This window comes from Theropithecus gelada, chromosome 13, assembly GCF_003255815.1.
Source record: "Theropithecus gelada isolate Dixy chromosome 13, Tgel_1.0, whole genome shotgun sequence".
NCBI lineage: Eukaryota > Metazoa > Chordata > Mammalia > Primates > Cercopithecidae > Theropithecus > Theropithecus gelada.
The window spans coordinates 53,655,168-53,679,585 of NC_037681.1; the positions used below are offsets into that span (position 1 = coordinate 53,655,168).

General features: G+C 40.5%; 1 protein-coding gene across 4 annotated transcripts in view; it reads left to right on the top strand.

The window, feature by feature from the left end:
* The window catches only part of LTBP1 (latent transforming growth factor beta binding protein 1), a 448,496-nt gene that overhangs the window by 332,286 nt on the left and 91,792 nt on the right, over positions 1 to 24,418 (top strand). For all 4 annotated transcript variants that reach the window (XM_025354196.1, XM_025354197.1, XM_025354198.1 and 1 more), the window contains 4 exons: positions 8,159 to 8,281; positions 15,429 to 15,551; positions 16,501 to 16,623; positions 24,245 to 24,367. In XM_025354196.1, the coding sequence (XP_025209981.1) occupies positions 8,159 to 8,281; positions 15,429 to 15,551; positions 16,501 to 16,623; positions 24,245 to 24,367 (492 nt within the window). The remainder of the gene's footprint in view (positions 1 to 8,158; positions 8,282 to 15,428; positions 15,552 to 16,500; positions 16,624 to 24,244; positions 24,368 to 24,418) is intronic.

Consider the following 24,418-nt stretch of genomic DNA (forward strand, 5'->3'; position numbering starts at 1 on the left):
CATGTTTTTACATTGTTATAATCAAACATGTACAATGTTTTATATAACATTTCTTAAATTTGGCATTATGCTTACAGTTTTTTTCTAAACTCATCTATCTTCTTGTTGATTTGTCTCTCTTTCTATTGAATGATTTCATTAAGCATTACTATTCAACCCCTATATTCTGCAGGGATTTTATACCAGTTAGACTTTCTGCTTCTTTCACAGACCAAATGATGAACTTGGTGAAACCATTAATGGCCTCTTTGTATTCATGCCATGTAAGCTGGATCTTACTGATTGATGCTTCTCTTGATTTATAAATTAGAGCAGAAATTGTTTTGGGCAGAAGTAGGCAAAATGTTAGCAGGTGTTGTCTGAGGGACTACATTTTTTCCCTAGTGTTTAGCTCAGGTCATACAATCCCTCATCCTCAATAGTTTATTATCCACTTCAAATATCTATCATTGCAGACTCTACCTAACACACATCATCCCTAATTCTTTTTGGCAACTCTTGTTGGCTCTTCTGTTAATGTAGCTTCTTCTTTCAAGTCGTGGATTTCATTCTTCTCTTGAGAGTCACGTTCGTCATTCAGCACTGTATTCCTTGGACCTGACATTCAGACTGGAGTTGCTGCCCACTCGATCCCCACCTTTAATAACTATTTCGTCACTCTGGGTTCTGGTCAGTTCCAAATGGCTGTTTCAACCAGGTCCTTTCTTAAGGGAAGCCAGCCTGTCAGGTACTCAGTTTACAGGTTCTTCTTGACTTGTGGAGAGCTGGCCTGTTTCAAACCCGATGAGAGCCATCCCCCAAGGAAACTCTCTAATATTTAATTATTTAAAGATACATTTGATATTGCTAATGTAGAGATCTTAGTTCCCTGAATTTAGACAGAGTTTGGGCTGCATGACCTCTCTGAAGCTTAGTTTTATTATCTGTAAAATGGGGTTGAAATACTTACTTTTTAAGGTTTATTGCCAGAATGAAATAAGCAGTATGAAGCACTTAGTAGGCATCTGACAGACACATGGTGGAACCCCATCCCTGCTACAACCCTTCTTCCCCCAACTATTACTCTCCTCTGTACTGCTCTCAAACATAAGAGGTGCAGTAATAACTGATACTTGGTAAAGTAAATTATCACATTCTTTTTTTTTTTTTTTTTTTTTTTTGAGATGGAGTCTTATTCTTGTCGCCCAGGCTGGAGTGCAATGGCGTGATCTCGGCTCACTGCAACCTCCGCCTCCAGGGTTCAAGCGATTCTCCTGCTTCAACCTCCCAAGTAGCTGGGATTACAGGTGCCCGCCGTCACGCTTGGCTAATTTTTGTATTTTTAGTAGAGATGGGGTTTCACCATGTTGGTCAGGCTGGCCTCGAACTCCTGACCTCAGGAGATCCACCCACCTCAGCCTCCCAAAGTGCTCGGATTACAGGCGTAAGCCACCGTGCCCAGGTCACATTCTTCTATATAACTATATTCTCTTTGGCTTTTTGGAGCTCATGTCATATAGTTTTTTAATTTTTCCTATGTCATTGGAGCATTCTTTTTTTTTTTTTTTTTTTTTTTTTTTTGAGACGGAGTCTCCCTCTGTCGCCCAGGCTGGAGTGCAGTGGCATGATCTCGGATCACTGCAACCTCCACCTCCCGGGTTCAAGTGATTCTCCTACCTCAGCCTCCTGAATAGCTGGAATTACAGGCATGTGCCATCATGCCTAGCTAATTTTTGTATTTTTAGTAGAGACGGGATTTCACCATGTTGGTCAGGCTGTTCTTGAACTCCTGACCTTGTGATCCACCCGCCTTGGCCTCCCAAAGTGCTGGGATTACAGGTGTGAGCCACCGCTCCTGGCCTTTTGGAGCATTCTCTTATGAATGTAAATAATTTTGTGGTTTCTGTTTGATATCTCCCATCCAAATACTAACTGGACCCACCCTGCCTAGCTTCCAAGGTCAGACTAGATCGGGCACGTTCAGGGTCATATGTCTGTTGACTCCTTCCAACTTCTTAGTGTTCTTACTTAGCTGGAATATACTTCTTGGGAGCCATGATACTTCTCTGTAGGGTCATTAGTGATTCGTAACAAATGTTTAGGCATCTATAATAATGCTGCTGTTTCCTTTCCTGTACTTTATTGTCTCTGCTCACCTTCACAAGGCAGAATATGCCACCTATTGGGTATATACAGCTAGCCTTTTGGGGGTTTATTATTTGTAGTTCAGTTCGTGATAGATCTTGTGACCTGGTAACACAAATTTCTAAGATTTTGCCAGTGTAATCTTTCTTTTTTAATCCCTGATTTAAGTTGAGAATGACTTTCTGACTCCCATTTAAGCTCTCTGAATGTGGGTCTTGGTTATTTGAAGAATTTAGTATAATTCAATCTGCTTGGCAACTGATTAGCTACAGTCTTAACCAAGACCTGGCACAGAGAACTTGAAGAATAAACTTGGACAGAAAACATGGAGAACTCATTGTTCTAGAAGTTCTTTTCACACTAGGATTTATTTTCAGATTTGAAGATTCAGTGTTAACTTTCATGGCTTATATGAATATTCATAGACTAAGCTGAAATTGAAGACTTGATACAGCAGGTATTTGTTTTATAGAAGATTGCAACTGAGTACAGCATGTACCTTTTTCATAGTTTATGTGCAAACATTAGCCTTATCCCTAAATTATTATATGGTAAAGGATGCTTCTGATCAATCACTGAGCTATTTATTGAGCTGTTGTCTACGTATCTATATGCCAGAGAAGATTTGCAATTATGAAAATAACAACAAAAAACAAACTTTTGAAACCAGGGAGCATGGTTTGTGGGAACATTAATTATTATAACAAAATCCTTCTCATTATATAGTTTATGAAGGTTTTGACATGATGGCATTATTTGATCCTCACGGTAGTCATCTCTGTAGTACAAGTATGAAATTGGAAGTAAGCCCAAACAAGTGAATGGGCTTACTAAAGGTTATAGGTAATAAAGATCAGAACCAGGATGTGATCCTCGATCTTTTATCTCTAAATCCAGTGTTTTGTTCTGTACAACGTCTCATGTGCCCTTCGTGTACACATAAGAAAACTAAAGAACAAAACAATATAACAAAGACAATAAGGAAAATAAAAGAGCATAGAAAGGAGAAAGCCACATGGGCTGGAATCATCCCTTGCAAGCAGCAATAACAATGGCTCGGGGATTCTAGAGTTTGAGATGGCAAGTCTGCACCATACGTAGTGGCAGTTGAGTTCTGCTGAAAGATAAAATGTTCCTTTGGAAAGGTGAGGTAGGGAGCCAATAATATGGTGGGATTAGTGATTGGATTTTTCTGAGATCATCCTTGGCTCTTTATGTAGGATGTACACAGCATTCATTGGTTCTTCTCCAGTTCTGAAAAGCAGTGATGATTCTTTGAGGATTATGTAACAAATGTTTGTCAGCAGCTCTGCTGCTACTACCACATATTTTAACTTCATCAAAATTGACAGAGGGGGTGTGAGATTCTGAGGATCTCCTGTACGTCAAGTGCAGTTGAGGTGGTTTCATCACACTGACCGGACCAACATCTGTCTCTCATTTTGCCGTGCTTGCTTTTCTGCCAAATATGTTCTCCCATCTTCTTTAGTATAAAAGATTATGTGTGAAGAATAGTTGAGGAATCGCTGGAGTAATGGACACATTTGGGGTGGGGGTAATCCTGTGTTTTCATGTAGCTATAGTGCTAGAATAAGATGTTTTATCCCTATCTTAAGTGGTTCTCACTCTCTGAAGCCTGTATTGGTGATTAAGGAACAAACTTGAGTTTGGATAGCCTTAGAGAAATAATTGGCTATGTTGACATATTCATCTCTTTGAAAGTACAGAAAATAATACAGGTAAATTATTGCTCTGGGACAAATTCTAGCCAACCCCAAGCAGCTGCTACATGAAATGTAAGTGAGCACAGGCTGGGGAGAACATGACTGGTTGACATCTGAATACCCTCTGTACATGGTGGGTTATGCCCACCAGGGAGGGGCTTGAGACAGTCTGGTATGTTCCCAGGATATTAGGAAGGGAAATTTTTTAAAGTTTCTTCACCTAGATGAATTACACCCCAAGGCAATGAGACGATGAGCCAGGTGGGATTACTGGCCAGCTGGGAGTCATCTCTGTGAAATTGTGGAGAATTGACAGTTACCAGAGGATGCGGAGAGAGTAATGTTATCATTTCCCCCTGAAAGAAAAGCTGGAGGCTGGGCCCGATGGCTTACACCTGTAATCCCAGCACTTTGGGAGGCCGAGGCGGGCGGATCACAAGGTCAGGAGATCAAGACCATCCAGCTAACACGGTGAAACCTCCTCTCTAGTAAAAATACAAAAAATTAGCCGGGTGTGGTAGTGGGCACCTGTAGTCGCAGCTACTCAGGAGGCTGAGGCAGGAGAATGGTGTGAACTCGGGAGGTGGAGCTTGCAGCGAGCCGAGATGGTGCCACTGCACTCCAGCCTGGGTGACACAGCGAGACTCCATCTCAAAAAAAAAAAAAAGATTTTGGGTGTGGAGATAGGGGCTTGCTGTAGTGGCCAGACTGGTCTCAAACTCTTGTCCTCAAGCAGTCCTCCCATCTCAGCCTCCTGAGTTTCTAGGATTACAGGCAAGAGCCACCACACCTGGCTAGAACCAATTTTTCTATCAACACCGGTTTTTATGATGTTTCCTAACAGATAAAGCACAAAGGCCTGTTGAACTCATGTATATGCACTGGAAGAATTTGGGTAATATGAATATTCTGTAAGACCGTATCTTAGAGTAAGACAAATTTTGAGCTCCACCATGAAAACCAGAGGCATAGTCACCTCCCTCTGCTGCCGGGATAGGACAACCATGGGGTGGGTGGCGGGATGGGTAAGGACCACCCGCTTCCTTCATAACCCGTTTTGTGTTGCTATAACAGAACACCTTGAGACTAGGTCACTTATGAAGAAGAGAGGTTTATTTATTTAGCCCATGGTTCTGGAGACTGGCAAATTCAAGATCGGTTGGCCACTTCTGGTGAGGGCCTTATACTGCGTCTTCATATGCTCGAAAACTGGGAGGTGAAGCAAGTGCATGCAAAGAGAGCAAAACACAGAGGCAACCTCACTTTATAACAATCCACTCTCTTGGGAACGATTTCATTCCCACGAGAACTAACCCGGTCTTGAGAGAGAGACATTCATCTATCTTAATGAACTAATCACCCCTTAAAAGCACCACTTCCCTATGCCGCCACCTTGACAACCAAGCCTCAACATGAGTTTTAGCAGGGACAAACCCTTTTCAAAGCATAGCACTTCTTATGGCATTGATGGGAGATCTTCCAAGGGTTGGAGGCTAGAACGGTGGGGGCCAAGCCTTCTGCTGTCATTACACCCAGGGCCCCACAAGTTTGTGTCCTTGACTAAACTGAAGAACACTGAAAGCCATTGAAGGATTTTAAAGTAGAGGAGCCAACACCATTTATCAGATTTGTATTTTAGAAAAAGGTTTATTCTGTCTGCAAGCTGGATAATGGATGAGAGAAGCCAAGTCTTAGAAAAACAAATGAAAAGACTATGGCAGTAACTCAGGTGAGAAAGAATGAAAGTAGGTGATTTGAGAGAGATTTGAAAGGCAGATTGGTATTCCTGGGCAATAAACAATGAGAGGAAAGAGGGAGAGTAAAAGTAAGGACTCTAGAAGGTATAACTCCCAGGTTTCTGACTTAGGCATGTGAACAGATAATGGTACTAGATATTGGTATGGAAAATAACATAAAGAAAAGACAGGGGAGGGGTCAGTTTTGGCCATAAAGACTCAGAGGTACCTGGAGGACATCAAGGAGATGTCCAGTACACTGACCAGCTGGATGCATGGTTCTGCAGTTTAGGAGAGAAATCTGGGCTAACGACACAATGCTGAATTAATTTTACACCATTTGCGTCCACCAAGTGGTTTTATGTGTGGCTGCTCTCTGGAGACCTTCCTTCTTTGTAGAGATTCTTCAGTGATATTTTATTGTCTTGCTGTTTTTTCAGAAGCATAGTTTCATTAAGGTCATGTACTTTCCATTCAAACTGTTCTATCTACGGTGATTGGCTTGACAGAATTCTGGTTCCATGCAATTATGTCTATAATAAGTAAAAGAAAGAATAAACACATCAGGCTACCCTAGATATTTCAAGGCATTCTGCTTCATCATTAATCATAAGTAGCCTAGAAAAATAGAAGTTTTGTAAGTGTCTCCTAAATGGTAATCTGCACTGTCTGTTGATTTACTTTACCTAGAGAAAGTATGGTCTTAGAAATTGATTTTGCTGTTACATTCTACAGCCTTATAAATCACTTTCCCTGGTGCATGAATAATTAAAGAGAGCAATCCATACATTTCTGAACTTGCTAACATTTTTGAAACAAAACCAGATACTAAACATGACATTTTCCTGTTGCTGTCTGGAATCGCTATGCCTGGTGTCTAGGCTCATTCCCATTATTTACTTTGGCTCCAATGCTTGGCTGCTTCTTTCAAGTTGTTTGCCTTCAGTGTTTACAGAAGTGCATTCCCACAACCAAGGAAAGGGTGGTTAATGAGTCAGTCTGGAAGTGCTATTTTTGTTGTCGTGGACTAGAGTCAGTTCACCATAATTAGTGATATTTTGTGAAAGCAACACAGAGCACCTGGGCGGTGCCATTTCCTTGGCTCTTCTCAATATGCGCCGGGAACACACCCAGGTGCACACTCACAGATATGTTTGCCATGTTTTAGTACAACTCCATTTCTGCATTCCATTGTAAGAAAGAATCCAGTCTTAATGCAATGCAAATGCATGCAATCTAGACTCTGGATTGCTGAAGATTAGGTTTGTATTGTCAGTGTGCTTGTTGTGACTGCCTTAAGAGGGTAGAAAACTTTACTGCTTTCGTGGTGTAGTGAGCACTGAAAAGTGAAACGGATGCTGTCACGTGTCTTTTCCTCCTCATTTGCCTGCCTTATGTTTAAGATGCTTTGATTATGTTATAGACTCCTATAAGATTAAGCCTAAATTGTGACGTTGTATGTATAGTTTTAGCATTTTGTGATTTAAGTTCTTCCTCTTTAAGTTTTTGCTTGTTGATACCTCCCTAGTGTCTGTCACTGTGGCATACAGTGGACCTACCCAGGCCCATTCAAATGGAGCACAGAACTTACATATTTATTTTTGAAAAATAGTTATATATAGTAGGAACTTAATATTTTTTAATGAAATAAATTTTAGATGATTTTCAGTATAAATGCTGTGTTAGCAAATAATAAAAACAAACCCCAACTCATGCATTCTCTCTTTCTTTAACTGTTTCTATCACTAGGTTTAACTTTGCCTGTGACAGAAACTTACAGTCAGGTTAAAAGGATAGGCTTGGGTTCAAATCTTAGAATCACCCTTTTCTATGTGGTCTTGGGCTGGTTACTGAACTTCTCTAAGCTTCAGTTCCTTCCTCCATAAAATGGTTGGCCCATACGGATTTTGTTCGAGTTAAATGAGATGGTGTATGTAAAGCTTTTAATGCCCACATGTAGCAAGTGCTTGATAAAGATTAGGTGCTATTATTATCTACCTCTTCAGCCTGTACCCTACCTTCAGACTGCCCAGTAGGCTTGTATTTGTCCCTTAGCTTACTTGGTTTTTATCATATGAATTCACTGCCATTTTAGAGCTTTTTATTAGACTCTTTTTTACCTTTCTGTTAAAACTTCCCTGTGATTTCTCTGGGTCATGAGTCATATCTTTTGCTTTTGTGAACTCTCCCATCCTACTGAATTCATCAGTTTCCAAAATAGACCTCAACCCATCTTTGGTTCTTTGGAAAATTCTTTCTCGTAGAGACGTTGCGCTAAATCTCCCCTCTCTTCCTTCCTCCCCCCTACAACAAGCCATCTTTACTTCTTGAATTTGCTCATAGAGCATATTTGGTTCTGAGTTACTTTCAGAAGGTAAGTTAAAGTATAGAACCGTCATCCATTTAGCTCACAACAAGCTGCTTTTTCTCCTTTGGGCTAATTTGAAAGTTTATCTTTAAGAATCTGCCTGGTCTTCTGAAGGTCTACTGTTTCCATTTCTAACCAAATCTAACTTTATCCATGTTTTCTTTTTCTTCTTTTTTTGTTCTTTCCATTACGCAACATTCTTCAAGATGTGGACGAGTGCCTGGAACCAGACGTCTGCACAAATGGTGATTGTTCCAACCTTGAAGGCTCCTACATGTGTTCATGCCACAAAGGCTATACCCGGACTCCGGACCACAAGCACTGTAAAGGTAAATACTGCCATCAAGTTTCCCATTTTCATTTAAACTTCATTTAAAGATAGATTAGCGCAATTAGCCTTAGAAAAAGGAACCCTGCTACCTGTGTTTATTTTGACCGAGCGACTCAGAGCACATATTGGTTGGCTTGGCTGAAAGTGGCTCCTGGTTGTGGTTAAATACAGAGCATATCTATTTACATGAAGGGAAACGATGTATTTTTGCCGAGTGTCTGTAAGCCACAGATCTGTTCATCTAAATTTTTTTTCTCACCATAAAAGCAATACACACAGTTGCACAACTCTGTGAATATATTAAAAACCGTTGAATTGTACATTTTAAATAGAATTGTATAGCATGTGAATTATTTCTGAATAAAGTTGATATTAAAGAAACCAGTATACACTCATTTTAGAAAATTTAGCAGATACAGAGAGAGAAGAAGTAAGAATCTCACATAATCTCATTAATGAATATTCATATTTCATGGATATTGTAAAAAGAAGATGTTCTGTGTAGAATTTTATCTTGCTTTTTACCACTTAATAGTATACCTCCCATAAGCATTTTACATTCCATTCATAACTTTTTTTCAAATGTTATTTTTAGAGGCTGTACAATATTCTAGTATATTGCCATATCACAATTTTCAACTTCTTATTAGTGAGCAAAACTGGTACAGGTCTCTCTCTCTCTTTTTTTTTTGAGCTGAAGTCTCACTCTGTTTGTTGCCCAGGCTGGAGTGCAGTGGTACGATCTCGGCTCACTGCAACCTGCACCTCCCAAGTTCAAGTGATTCTCCTGCCTCAGCCTCCCGAGTAGCTGGGATTACAGGCACCCACCACCACGCCTGACTAATTTTTGTTTGTTTGTTTGTTTGTTTGTTTTTGGTGTTTTTTTGAGACGCAGTCTTGCTCTCCCTGCCAGGCTGGAGTGCTGTGGCGCGATCTCGACTCACTGCAATCTCTGCCTCCTGAGTTCTAGCGATTCTCCTGCCTCAGCCTCCTGAGTAGCTGGGATTACAGGTGCCTCCCACCATGCTCAGCTAATTTTTGTGTTTTTAGTAGAGACGGGATTTCACCATGTTAGGTAGGCTGGTCTTGAATACCTGACCTCGGGTGATCTGCCCACCTCGGCCTCCCAAATTGCTGAGATTACAGGCGTGAGCCACTGCACTCGGCCAGGTCTCTTTTAAAAATAAACTTTTGTCTGAACTTTAGAATTATTTCCTTATTCATAAAAGTGGAGTTATTGGGTAAAATGTTCTTTTTTTTTTTTTTTATACAGAGTCTCACTCTGTCACCCAGGCTAGAGTGCAGTGGTGCAATCTCGGCTCACTGCAGCCTCCACCTCCCAGGTTCAAGCGATTCTCCTGCCTCAGCCTCCCAAGTAGCTGGGACTACAGGCTCCCGCCATCATGCCTGGCTAATTTTTGTATTTTTAGTAGAGACAAGGTTTCACCATATTGTCCATGCTGGTCTCGAACTCCTGACCTTGTGATCTGCCCGCGTCAGCCTCCCAAAGTGCTGGGATTACAGGCGTGAGCCACCATGCCCAGCAAAAATGTTCTGAATTTTTTTACTATTTGGTTTTGTTTTTGTTTTTTTAATTGGCATATAATAATTGTCCATATTGTACATATTTATAGGGTACAGAGTGATATTTTGATACATATATTGTATCATGGTCTTTTTACTGTTTTTACAGGCGAACATTCTCATTTCAAATATATATTTATTTTAATTCTAAAAAGGTTTAATATTTGTTTTATATGCTCATTCCCTTTAGCAATTCTCTGAACACTTCTAATTTTTAAACATTTATTTTATATACTTATTTAACATTTATATTTCTTTTTAAAATTTCCATTAATATCATTTCTCATTTGTCAGGCTTTTTATTTTTTGAATCAATGTATATGAATTCTTTTTATATGTAATACATATATAAATGTATGTACACATGGCCGGGCATAGCACTTTGGGAGGCCCAAGGCAGGTGGATCACCTGAAGTCAGGAGTTCGAGACCAGCTTGGCCAACATGGCGAAACCCTGTCTCTACTAAAAATACAAAAATTAGCCGGGCTTGGTGGCATGCGCCTGTAATCCCAGCTACTCAGGAGACTGAGGCACAAGAATCACATGAACCCAAGAGGCAGAGGTTGCAGTGAGCTGAGATCATGCCACTGCACTCCATCCTGAGTGACAGAGCAAGACTCAAAATAGAGTCTCAATGATAATAATAATAATAATAAATGTATGTACATTACATATACATTTTTGGTGGTACACTCTTGTAATTTCTCTAAGTCTTCTCTAATTTTTCTTTTTAAGATTTTTTAAAATTTTTTTCTTATGGTCAAATCTGTGGATTTTTTTCTTTTCTGCTTACTTTTACATCTAAAAGTGTGTTCTAGCAAAGGGCAAAAGAGAAAATAAGTAAAAATGTTCTTCTTAAGTGTCTTGATGTAAGTGAAGGATCTAGGGTGATAATTAATTTCTCACTATGGTAGGCACCCTGGTATCCAGTAAGAATTGGGGCCTCTTCTGCTGGCAGTAGGGAACGTGCAGGCATCTGAATTTGATGCCTTGCTCCCATAATATAGCAGAGCAACGGTGGACCTTGGCCACTCCTAGTGGAACATCTAACGTAGGCACACCTCCATTGCTCCTGGTCCCTTCTCTTTTGGCTCACATTCACAGTTTCCTACTGACTTCTTAAGCCAGGCATCTCCTCAGACCAAATTAAATACGAGAAGCATCTGAAAGGTATTATTTCTTCCCCCATACACTGGATCAGTGGTGAATGAGGATCTCAAGCCTTAGGAGTCATGGTTCATCTTTGATTGCTATATCTAGTTTATTTTCATATCCTGCCATTTTATCTTCTTTCATCCTAATCTGCCTAATTTTTTTCATCTGCTTGTTGATAAAAACTCTTGTAATCTGTCCTCCTCCTTCATATTCCAAACTTAGTTGTCACAGTCGCATTCTCTGACCGATCCAAATCAATGTCACAACTGCCCTGTGAAGATTCTGTGCTGATTTGGACCCAAGTACTTGTTCAAGATTATCCTGCCTTTCATATTCATCTTCTTCTTCACTGCTTACCTGATGTGGCTCTTCCAGTGGTTCATGGTATGACCTTGGGTGAATAATCTCAGGTTTCCAGACATTGTGTCATCCCTAAAATTAGAGAATCGGACTCTCTAATGGGATGCTCAAAGTAGGCACATGTTGAATGAATGACTCATTACCACTGTCTTGCTCTCAGCCATTGCCATCCCAGCTGAGCCTGGGAAAGATTGGTTGGGGAGACAAGACAACTAATGGCTATCTAATATCCAGGATTATATTATATATTAAAGTCTAGTATTTAGGTTTTTTTTAAGGCAGTATATCAGATCCTAGTCCTGATGCATAGAAGCTGTGTGAGCTTGGATAAGTTATGGTATCTTACTTCACTAAGCCTTACTTTTCTCATCTACAAATAAAAGGGAACAATAATGGTACCTGTTAAGAGTTGATATGAGGATTGCATGAAGTAATACAGGGACAGAGATCACGTAGAGAGAATGAATTAATGCAGGGGCAGAGCATGACATGGTGGTGGTGGTGTTTGCTACATTAGAGGCATAAACAAAGTTTTGTTAAAGCCAAAAAGTGTGTGGCTAACTCTGCTTGTGTGCTTCTGGGAAAGCTTCACAAAGGTATTGCTATTTGAACTTGGTCTTGAAGTATTGAATACAAAGGGGAGTAAAACTTGGCAGAGAGAGGAAACAGCACATGCCAAAGCTTAGAGGTGAGAAAGGGCTATTACTTCCACTTAGCATTTAACCTTGCCCTCTACTCGCATTAACTCATTCTTCCCACTTGATCTCTGTCCCTGTATTATTTCATGCAATCCTCATATCAGCTCTAGGAGGAAGCATTATTGTTCCCCCCGCTCCTTTTTTTTTAGCAGATGAGAAAGCTCACACAGCTTCTACATGTCAGAGCTAGGATCTGATATACTGCCTTATTTATTGAGATGGAGTCTCACTGTGTCGCCCAGGCTGGAATGCAGTGGTGCAATCTCAGCTCACTGCAACCTCTGCCTCCCGGGTTCAAGCGATTCTCCTGCTTCAGCCTCCCAGGTTGCTGGGACTACAGGCACGTGCCACCACACCTGGCTAATTTTTGTATTTTTAGTAGAGATGGGGTTTCACCATGTGAGCCAGGATGGTCTCCTGACCTTGTGATCCGCCCACTTCAGCCTCCCAAAGTGCTGGGATTATAAGCATGAGCCACCATGCCCAGCCTTGTCACTAAACTCGAGACTTTATTTGGATTTCATAAGTTTTTCCAGTCACGTCCTCTTTCTGTTCCAGGATCCAGTCCAGGATACTACATTGCATTTACTTGTCTTGTCTCCCTAATGAATCTTTCCCTAGTTTTCGTGATCTTATCTGTCTTAAAGAGTATAGGCCAGAATCCTGTAGCTTTTCCCCACTCTGGATCCGTCTGATGTTTTTCTCATGATTTAACTGGGGTCATGGGTTTTTGGGAAGAAGAACACAGAGTTGAAAGGCTCTGGTCATCACATAATGTCAGGTGTACATTCACATGTCAGGGGTGTGTGATATTCTTGGCACAAAAGAAAGAAGACATTTGTCTGGCATGCGTATTTTATTAGAAAGCTTTCTTTTGGCTCAGAAATGTTATCCCTCATTAGAAAATAAAAATATTTTTATCCCTAGCATTAATCTATCTTTGTTCCCTTTGGTCATTTTAAAGACCCAAAGATCACCTTGTTCAAGATCACTGTGTTGCCTCAAGTTATTCCAAGTGTATGTGTCATTACTTGTCATGAATTACTCCTGACATTCTTAGCAACATAAATGAGTCAGTTATGTAAGATGTCTGGCATACCCTGACAGTCCTTGGAATGGAGGGTCTATCTCTGCTGCAGACGTCTTCACATGGGACTGCGTAATTTGTTGTCTTCTATGAGAAAGTCAAAAAGAGTCCAAAGCACTAAAAATGTTGTCAGATGTTATATGAGAGATCCAGCCAGCTACAAGAGCTATTGTTGGTCTTCAGTTCGTGAACTGATATCCCAAGTATTTTATAGAATGTGCTAAAAGAAAATAGTGACGTAGGCTGATCTTTGCTGGCAACCATTCCTACAGCTAAGAGACTTAGAGTGTCTGAAAAGTATAAAATAATCTTTAAAATGAAAGCTACCTTGTTTAATTTCTCTATGGACAGGCAATATTGGCAGCCAGGAATTATTTATAAGTAAAAGAGACCAATAGCACAATTGGTAAAACAAAAGTTTTTAATCAACTAAAGTAATTGCTATGAAATATTAAAGAAAATAAGAAATTTTTGAACTCCGATTACATTAATACTTTGTGTGAGCCCTATTTCAGGAAACTGTTTCAATATTTCAATAGCAATTTCAGCGATTTCAGGAAGGGATAACCTGATACCTTGCTTATATCTGGATAAATTTTAAAAGTTAATGCCCCATTAGAGGTTAAGAAATGAAACTTTGCGGCCAGGCGTGATGGCTAATGCCTGTAATCTCAACACTTTGGGAGACTGAGGCAGGCAGATCACGAGGTCAAGAGATCGAGACCATCCTGGCCAACATGGCAAAACCCTGTCTCCACTAAAAATACAAAAATTAGCTGGGCGCAGTGACTCACGCCTGTAATCCCATCACTTTGGGAGAATGAGGCAGGTGAATCATGAGGTCCAGAGATCAAGACCATCCTGGTCAACAATGGTGAAACTCCCTCTCTACTAAAAATACAAAAATGAGCTGGGCAGGAGGCTGAGGCAGGAGAATCGCTTGAACCCGGGAGGCAGAGGTTGCAGTGAGCCGAGATAACGCCACTGCACTCACTCCAGCTTGGTGACAGAGTGAGACTCCATCTCAAAAAAAAAAAAAAAAAAAAAAGAAATGAAACTTTGCTCAGGGTAAACAGGTAATTGTCAATAATACTTGAGTGAAAGGCCTATACAGTTAATTGAGTTTTCCTGACAAACACTTTTAGATGCATTTTAAATAAGAAAATTTGAAGAAAACAACAGTCATACGTTGATCTACAGGACATGATTTTTTAAAAATCTCCCTTTTTTTTATTACTCTATTACTTCTTTTAGATTAGAGCTCCTTTCTCCCACTGTGAGTACAGGGCTTATGTGTTTTATATCTGTTCCCTTCGGTAATCTTCACAACAAACCTGTCATGTAGGTGATGAAGATTGGTTGTACCTACCATGTTTTAATAATCATAAACTCTTACAAGTTGGCTAGCTGTTCAGCAAAACATTCTGAGGTTGTATTTGCACTGACAAGACAAGACAAGACAAGACAGCATTATCTGCTTAGGTCAGACCAATATGATGGCCAAACAAAAACATCTGGAAAACTCTACTCTTACCAGACGTGTTCAAATTATTGATGAAGCCAGTCCTTTACTTCGGTTGTATAACTTTGCATACGTGACATTTTCTAGGACACTTATTAAGAATTATATTCTTTCTCAGTTAGTGGTTTTATCTTCAGTCAAAGCATGTTTAAAAATCCTCACTTATCACTTTCTCCTTTGGTATTCAGCAGTCATCATAATACTACCATTTCTCTTGGCTTTCCTTGTTACTTTGAAAATGAGCCAGAGTTCTGTATACAACCATTTGGCCTTATAGTTCAACTTCTAGATAAAGTAGAATTATCTGTTTCCTTCCGTAACTGCTTATGTTTTTGGTTTTGTTTTTCAAATTCCTAGTAGAGTTTTACTTCTGACTTCTTTCATGAAACTAAACAGGTCTACAAATTGTCTAAGCGCCATTATATTGTATCAGGTTCTGCCTTCTGTTTGCAACTTTAAAATATTTCATGTTGTATTCCAAGACACTGACGGTGAGGAGTATGATTATTATAAGTAGTTTACTGATTTATTGTCTTTTTGTAGTTACTTCTATTCTATAGTTCAGTATACTGAGGTTGATACAACAGCATAGGTGGAGTGATACATACTAAAGTGTGTAGTGCCAGACATAAGTACTACTATTATTTTTGTAACACTAACCCCAGAATGCATTGCAGGGAGCACTGCATTCTCCTGGTAGTCCCTTTTTCAGAAAAATTGCCATTGTTGTGTTTGCAGATATTGATGAATGTCAGCAAGGGAATCTATGCGTAAACGGGCAGTGCAAAAATACCGAGGGCTCCTTCAGGTGCACCTGTGGGCAGGGGTACCAGCTGTCGGCAGCTAAAGACCAGTGTGAAGGTAAGAGTATAGTAACATGAACTACTGAAACTTCAACTTAAAGCACCTGATCTGAAAAAATGTACCCTCAATCAAATGAGTGTACCTTTTAAAAATTACCTAGATAATTGCATCATAGTGCCAGAAAGCCAGGGACTTAAACATAAATTAGGAAAGTCAATAAAGATGGAAGACAATTAAATTTGAAAACCTATGGCATTAGCTATCAATGGCTAGGCATTAGTATTAGGAAGAAAAATTATTGCTGTCTGTGTAATTCTTTACTATAGAAGGCAATTTCCATTTAAACATGTAAATTAATTTAAAGGTTTTATATGCTTGGATTTCAGCAATTAGAAAGTCATTATTTCCGGCTGCTTTATGCTGTGGAATGTTAATAATCTTAATTTTTTGTATTTAGTGTTGAAAAATTTTTGCCTTTTAAAAAAATCGCTAAAGAAGACTTCTCAGTGAAACTGTAATAATGTCCCCCTTAGAGATAAAGTTTGCAAAATATGTTCTGTTCCTATAGGTGATAGTGAGGATTCTGGATTTGCTGGAGTTGACCTTAGACTTTTTAAAGAAATATTTCATTGAATTTCACACAGAAATACTTCACTTCCCAATAAGTATGTGCTTCCTGAACTTGAAGATATTATGATCCCACCTGTGTCAACCACAAGTGTCCAGACTTCTTGAGAGGAAACACCATTTCTTATTTAAGAACAGAATCCACACTGTATAAGGCCAATTGTTTTATAAAGAAACAATATCCATGTCTTCATGTATACTCTGAATATTCGATAAGCAAAAAAGTCTCCTGAGATAGTATTACAAAAGCGACAATATATGATGGTCATTACTTGTATCAACATTGTCTTTCTAGAATTTACACTGATCCAATTGAGACTGATTGAAAATGTTTTTGAAGCACCACTTCTACAGTTTCTTTGTATTCTCTTGCTCATAGACATTGATGAATGCCAGCACCGTCATCTCTGTGCTCATGGGCAGTGCAGGAACACTGAGGGCTCTTTTCAGTGTGTGTGTGACCAGGGTTACAGAGCATCTGGGCTTGGAGACCACTGTGAAGGTAAGAATTGCTCCTGATTTGAGTCATAAAATGCCCAGATTGGAGGGAAATCTGGGCATCTTCTCAGCCTTGATCCTTTGAGCCCAATCTCTTGATTTCATAGTGAAGACATTAGGTCCCTGCAAAGTGTCTTCCCTGGGGTCACACAAATAATTCAAAGAAGGGAGTAGAGTCCAGATTTTCTTTGCACTGCTTGGAGCTGTCTTTTAGACTTGTGCCAGCCAAAAGCATAAAAGAATCAGTTTACCTTTATCAGCTATAGGTGGTTTATCCTGGGTACATAGTTCTGAACTGCAGCACCTTATTTATGCAGAACCAATTTCCAAATGTTCCAAATAAGTAAATACAACTTCAGTTTCCAGGTAATTAGAAGGTTTTTCAGAGCCAAACGTCAATTCAGTTTTTGGCTTTTTGCATAAAATATTTCTGAAAGATATCCCATGTGTCCAGCATCGTGCAGTTATCAACCACTTCCACTACTTGTTTGGCTAAGAAGCTCTCTGCAGTGGTTGGATGCCTGAAACAGGCCTGCTTATGGAGAGGGGAATATCTTCTCCCAGTGGACTTCTTTTTCACTTTTACCACCAGTCTGTCCCTTGTGACCTTGCTCTGTGTTCATTGTCCGCCTAAGTAACAAGCTTTTCCCCAGCCCACCTGGGGCTTCGCTGCATTTAGAGCCTGTCAGTTGTGAAACCAGAATAGGAGTGTTGGCAGGGTTGTGTCTCCCATGCAGGGTCCGAGTTTTTGAAGGAGGGTCTGAATCCCACCTTTGAGAGAAGTGGATGAGCCTGTTGGTGAATGGTTTCATGACACGTATTTCAGCAGCCCCAAATCCTTTTTCACTACTGGTCCAGTTGATTGGAAAGATCCATTGTCGTTTACAGCATCTGCATTCCTGACCAGAGAACTTGGCACAAGCAGTCACAAGTGGCTGAGTCCCCATATCCTCCTGCTGCTGCGAGTGTAAAATGAGCCAACCCTCGGGAAGGCGATGTTGGCAGTGTTTTAAAGGCCTTAAAGTGTATACTGTTAATGAATCAGTAAATCAACTTCTAAGATTTTATCCTAAGGTGATCATGTTCCTCAAAGAGTTAATAACACCAATGAAAAGTTGTAATCAATGTACCTATTGGGGCCGGACGTGGTGGCTCACGCCTGTAATCCCAGCTCTTTGGGAGGCTGAGGTGGGCGGATCACCTGAGGTCAGGACTTAGAGACCAGCCTGGCAAACATGCTGAAACCCCATCTCTACTAAAAACAATACAAATATTAGCTGGGCATGGTGGCGTGCACCTGTAGTCCCTGCTACTCAGGAGGCCGAGGCAAGAGAATTGCTTAAACCCAGGAGGCAGAGTTTGCAGTGAGCCCAGATCGCACCACTGCACTCCAGCCTGGTGACAGAGTGAGACTCCGTCTCAAAAAAAAAAAAAAGAAAGAAAGAAAGAAGAGAAAATTAGCCAGTCGTGATATGGGCACCTATAATCCCAACTACTCAGGAGGCTGAGGCAGGAGAGTGGCCTGAACCAGGGAGGCGGAAGTTGCAGAGAGCTGAGATAACACCACTATACCAGCCTGGGTGTGACAGAGTAAGACTGTCTCAAAAAAATAATATATATATACACACACACACACATATATATATACACACACACACACCCCTATTGAGAAATAGGTCAGATAAGTGATAATATAAGATATGACTATGTATGAAAAAGTTGTGTTTTGGGAACTCTCTAATATGTGGGTAAATGATAATGATTCAAGGTAGTGGCATCCCAAGGGTGGGAGGGTCGGTCATGTTGGACGGAGCCATTTATGGAAGAATCTATTCTAGAACTAAATAACTGGTAAGGTGTATGCTAGGGCAGTGGTCCCCAACTTTTTTGGCACCAGGGACCAGTTTCGTGGAAGACAGTTCCCTGGATGGGGTGAGGGGGTGGCTTCAGGATGAAAGCGTCCCACCTCAGATCGTCAGGCATTAGTTAGATTCTCATGAGGAGCATGCAACCTAGATCCCTCACATGCGCAGTTCACAAGAGGGTTCACCCTCCTGTAAGAATCGAATGCAGCTGCTGATCTGTCAGGAGGTGGAGCTCGGGTGGTAATGCTCCCTCCTTGCTGCTCACCTCCTGCAGTGCGGCCCGGTTCCTAACAGGCCACGGACCCGTACCAGTCCATGGCCCAGGGATTGAGGACCCCTGTGCTAAGGCACTGAAAACATAAACTGACCATCTGCATCTCTTCTGTCCTGATTCCTGGCCAAGCCAAGAAGGAACTGCACCGCTGATTAAGTCTTGTGTAACTCATGTTCATCGGAGGGCATGTTCCTCTGCTTTGCCTCTTTTAATGTATAAGCATCTTAACAGAAGTTTAAGGTTTTTATTCCAAAAACATCCATTTCATGAAAAGTCACAAAAAATTTTAGCAAACTTATTCTTCATTATTCATGTATATGAGATATGATTACGTTCCATAAGAAAGCTTCTTTTAGAATATATAATCAGGTCTTTTTCTTTTAAAGTCAGGACTAGTTTCCCTAGTATGCTGGGTTATAAATAGGACTGGAGTCCATCCAACTAATTTAGAAACTATGTTAGCACTTCAGCCTGCTAATTCCCAGCTAGCAATGTTTCTGACCCTCCCCAGTGATATTTAGCCGTAATTAACTAAGTTGTGACTGTTCACATGCCTCTCACAGCTGTGCAAGGAAGAGTCATCTTTCTTGTTGGCTTTTATGTTTACATGTGTAATTTTCCCCTAATAGCTCTGGCAAAGACCTTGTTTTCTGACGGTATTGTCCTGTCATCCTGCTGGCCTCCTCATAGCGTCAGAATCCCAAGTGTTGTGCTTGCTTCTGTGCGCTACCGACTCCGGCATGCTTGGTAGCCACTCGTTCTGTGATAATGAGGGTGCCTCAGTTGTCCTCATTCTTAGGGGTCTTGAGCATCTCAGCTTTCAAAGGTGAGTCAGCCTATGACTCGTTCCCTCCAAGCACAGTCTTTAATCTCGTGTCTACCTTAACTTTTCCTCACTAAGGTTGCTCCCTTCAGTCCCTTACAAAGCTGAGATGACTCATTACTTACGATGTCTTTCCCTTTCCATTACTTACGATGTGCCCTTTGTTCATGGTCATTTATTTGTGGACAAAATTTTAAAAAGGTGGAAAGGTGGGATAGTATTTCTTTCTGGTATTTCTTTCCAAATCAGAGTCATTCATACATTCACTTATGTATTCGTTCAAATACTTATTTAGTGTGGAACTTGTGCCGGGCACTGTTCTAGGCATAGTGCAATAAACCAAACAGAAATTCCTTCCCTTGCGTAGCTTACATTGTAGTGTGGGAGATAACAAAAAAATACAATAAATGGCCGGGCGTGGTGGCTCACGCCAATAATCCCAGCACTTTGGGAATTCCGAGGCGGGTGGATCACGAGGTCTGGAGATCGAGACCATCCTAGCCAACATGGTGAAACCCCGTCTCTACTAAAAACAAAAATAAAAATAAAAAAATAAAAATTAGCTGGGCATGGTGGTGCACGCCTGTAGTCCCAGCTACTCAGGAGGCTGAGGCAGAAAAATCGCTTGAACCCAGGAGGCGGAGGTTGCAATTAGCCAAGATCACGCCATTGCACTCCAGCCTGGGCAACAGAGCGAGACTCTGTCTCAAAATATTTATGTATGATAAAGAAGTAAAATATATAGTTTGTTAAATGGCAATACATTTTACAGAAAAAATAGAGTGGGGTATATGGGGAGTGCTGAGGGAGGGTAGTGATTTTAAATAAAGAGGCAAGTAGAGGCCTCCCTGGGATGATAACATTTAATCATTTATGGGTAGAGCATTGAGTTCAGAGGAATAGCAGGTGCGGATGCCCGAGGAACCAGCGTGTGGAGACATGAGGGGCACCATGTGGGCACTTTCCATTTTCGATGCCCAAGATGAATATTCAAAGGAAGATATCTGAAAGGCAATTGGATCTCTGCATTTGGAATTTAGGGGTGAGTTCTAGGCCATGAAATTGATTGGGAATGAGTATAGCTGGAAGAGAGAGAAATCCCGGGCCCTCCAACATTCAGAAGTGAGGAAATGGGTAAGAACCAGCAAAGGAGATTGAGGGAAAAGTGGCAAGTGATGAAGGAGAAAACCCAGAATCCAAGAGAAGAAAGTGTTTCAAGGAGGAGGGAGTGATGAATTGTGTCAAATGTGATTGCTAGGTAACAGAAGGACCAAAAGTTAACCATGGGATTTTTAGCAAGCTGGAAGTAGTTGGTGACATCAGCAAGCTCAGTCTTGGTGGAAAGATGACAGTGATTCACTGTTCCTGCCCTTAAAACCTGTTACTCTACTTCTGGGAAAAATAGATATTTTCGTACTACCTCAGGTGGTGGTATGAAACAGTACCATATTGGGCTCTCTTAATGTTCAACCTTTTTATTGCTTTGAAGACAAATAAAGGCTTCGCAAAAGAGAAAAAAATTACACTAAACCTAACCCTAACATATGCTCAGCTTTCTAATGTATATAATTATTTATAAACACTTAATGCTGTTTTCACTCACATTCATTTTTTGTCTTACATTTTGGAAAATAAATGAGAATCAAATTACTTTAAAGTAGCATGAACAGAGCCGGGCATGGTGGCTCACGCCTGTAATCCCAGCACTTTGGGAGGCCAAGGCGGACGGATCACGAGGTTAAGGGATCGAGACCGTTCTGGCCAACATGGTGAAACCCCATCTCTACTAAAAATACAAAAATTAGTTGGGCGTGGTGGCGGGCGCCTGTAGTCCCAGCTACTTGCGAGGCTGAGGCAGGAGAATTGCTTGAACCCCGGAGGCGGAGGTTGCAATGAGCCGAGATACACCGCTGCACTCGAGCCTGGCAACAGAGCGAGACTCCATCTCCAAAACAAAAGAAAAAAAAAACTGTCTGCTTTGCACCCATTAAAACAGTTGTAGAGCTATCAGAGTAAATGTGGAACAATCGGAGTTCTCAGACGTTTCCTGTGGGAATGTAATTGCTACAGCCATTTTAGGTAACAGTTGTTCAAAACTTAAATATAACCCTATTCCATGACCCCTGCATCCTTTTCCTAGGTATTTACTCAAAAAAGGTAAAAGCATATGTTCACACAAAGACTTACGATTCTAGAAATGTTTATAGAAACCTTATTCACAATGGCCCAAATGGAAGCAACCCAAAATGCTCATCAAAAGGTGAATGAGTAAACAAATTATGGTGCATTCATCCAATGGAATTCTGCCCAGCAATAAAGACAGAGAACTACTGATACACACAACAACGTGGGTGAATCTCAAAACTATTATGCCGAGAGGAGGAAGCCCCCAAGCACAAAAGGAGTGAGAGGGAATGTGTTGGGGATGGAAATGCCTATTCCTTGATTGGGATGGTGGTCACAAGGATGTGTATACATTTGTCAAAACTCATTGAGCTGGCCGGGCGCAGTGGCTCAAGCCTGTAATCCCAGCACTTTGGGAGGCCAAGGTGGGCAGATCATGAGGTCAGGAGATCGAGACCATCCTGGCTAACACGGTGAAACCCTGTCTCTACTAAAAATACAAAAAAATTAGCTGGGCGTGGTGGTGGGCGCCTGTAGTCTCAGCTACTCGGGAGGCTGAGGCAGGAGAACGGCGTGAACCCGGGAGGCGGAGCTTGCAGTGAGCTGAGATCACGCCACTGCACTCCAGCCTGGGCGACAGAGTGAGACTCCGTCTCAAAAAAAAAAAAAACAAAAAAACTCATTGAGCTGACTCTTAAGCAGATGAATTTATTTTATGTACATTATACTTCAGTAAAGTTAGAAAAACACATTAAAGAAAAAGTTGAGAACCTGCCTTAGTTGAGACAAATTCACATCACCTGTGTTTTGTGTTTTAGGGTCAGTACCTGGAAGCATTTTAATTCTGGGTGAACAGTCATTATAATAACTTGTTTTTATTTGATAGAAAGAATTGATAAGGCACTCTCTTATTTCTCTTTGGTTTGCCCTGTGAATAGGACAGAAGCCAGTTAATTGGTTGATTGGATTCTAGGAGAAAAATGAAATTCGGTATCACCGTACTTGAACCAGACAGCGGGGCGTATTAGACAGATGGCAACAGTCTCCATATTCACTTCTTCCTGGAATTGCTCATATTTTGGCAGCAATTATAATTATTTGCAAGAAACGCCATAAAATGCCAAATTCTGAGAAAACAAAGAAGGTTTTGTTCCTTAGCTTTCTTCATTGCTAATAACTTAAATCCTCACAGACACAACAGAAGAGGGGCTCATGGAGTACATTAGGAATAATGAGCTTTGACTAGGGGTAAACATGGTAATCAGCAGCCCTCGAGAAAGATCTGCCCGCGTTCATGCGGTGAAGGGGGGTCGTTAATTGTCTTTCATTCTCACAGTCAAAGCTCATTATTGGTTACATATACCACTGTGGGTTGCGCATTTGCTGTGAAATTTTTTAACATTTTTAAACGTTTTTTAAAATCCAGGCTACCTCAAACCTGTTTGTTACAGCTGCTGACTTAAGTGACTTAAACTAGGTTTTTGATCTTGCTGTTCTCCTTCTGTTCAAAAATCCCTCCTCTTCTGACTCCCCCATATTCTACCCTAGTGTGAAATTTACTATAAGTAAATTTACAAATATGCTTCTGTTACGCAAAAGTTTTATTTTAAACTTTATGATACTCTTTGTCTAAATGCATATGACCCCTAAAGTCGATGCTATCATTTTGTCAGATAATTATATTTTGTGACAATTCTTGTGTTAAATTGGTTTGGACTTATAAAACAATGTAATGTTTTGTGTTTAATACAATATCATTTGTTTATTTTATTGTTAATAATACAGTATAGTTTGTTTCTTTGAATAGACATTTCTCTTTGGGAACAAAGACCATGCTGAAAACTTTTAAATATGTTCTATAATGCGTAATACAGGAGCTTGTATAAGTAGATCAAATGTTGCTCAAGATATACTTAATAAGTATTTTTGAAATATTTTAAGTCTTTATCATCACCAACAACATAATCAAGTAAATTATTAATTGCTTCAGAATTTTGACTATTCCTCTTCCATTTAATTTCATTTGATGTTTAAAAGTTCCATTTCTTGGCCAGGTGTGGTGGCTTACGCCTGTGATCTCAGCACTTTGGGAGGCTGAGGTGGGTGGATCACTTGAGGTCAGGAGTTCAAGACCAGACTGGCCAACATGGTGAAACCCCATCTCTACTAAAAATACAAAAATTAGCTGGGCGTGGTGGTGGGCGTCTGTAATCTCAGCTACTGAGGAGGCTGAGGCATGAGAATCACTTGAACCCGGGAGGTGGAGGTTGCAGTGAGCCGAGATAGCACCACTGCACTCCAGCATGGGTGACAGGGCAAGCAAGACTCTGTCTCAAAAAAAAAAAATAAGTTTCATCTCTTGTTCAAAGCAAAACACCTTTTAAAATGCTTTATTTAAAAAATGTTTTTAAGTTGTCATGTATTTAAAATTATATATTATAAATGATGTAAATTAGTGCACCTTTACGTGTAAGAGAAATGTCTACTTTTCTGATATGTGATTTATTTAGTCTTTAAAATTTTTAAAATTGGTTTTTAGATATCAACGAATGCTTGGAGGACAAGAGTGTTTGCCAGAGAGGAGACTGCATTAATACTGCGGGGTCCTATGATTGTACTTGCCCAGATGGATTCCAGCTAGACGACAATAAAACATGTCAAGGTATTTCTTGCTCTCTTCTTTTCCCCAGTCATTATTTATGTGATTCTTCAG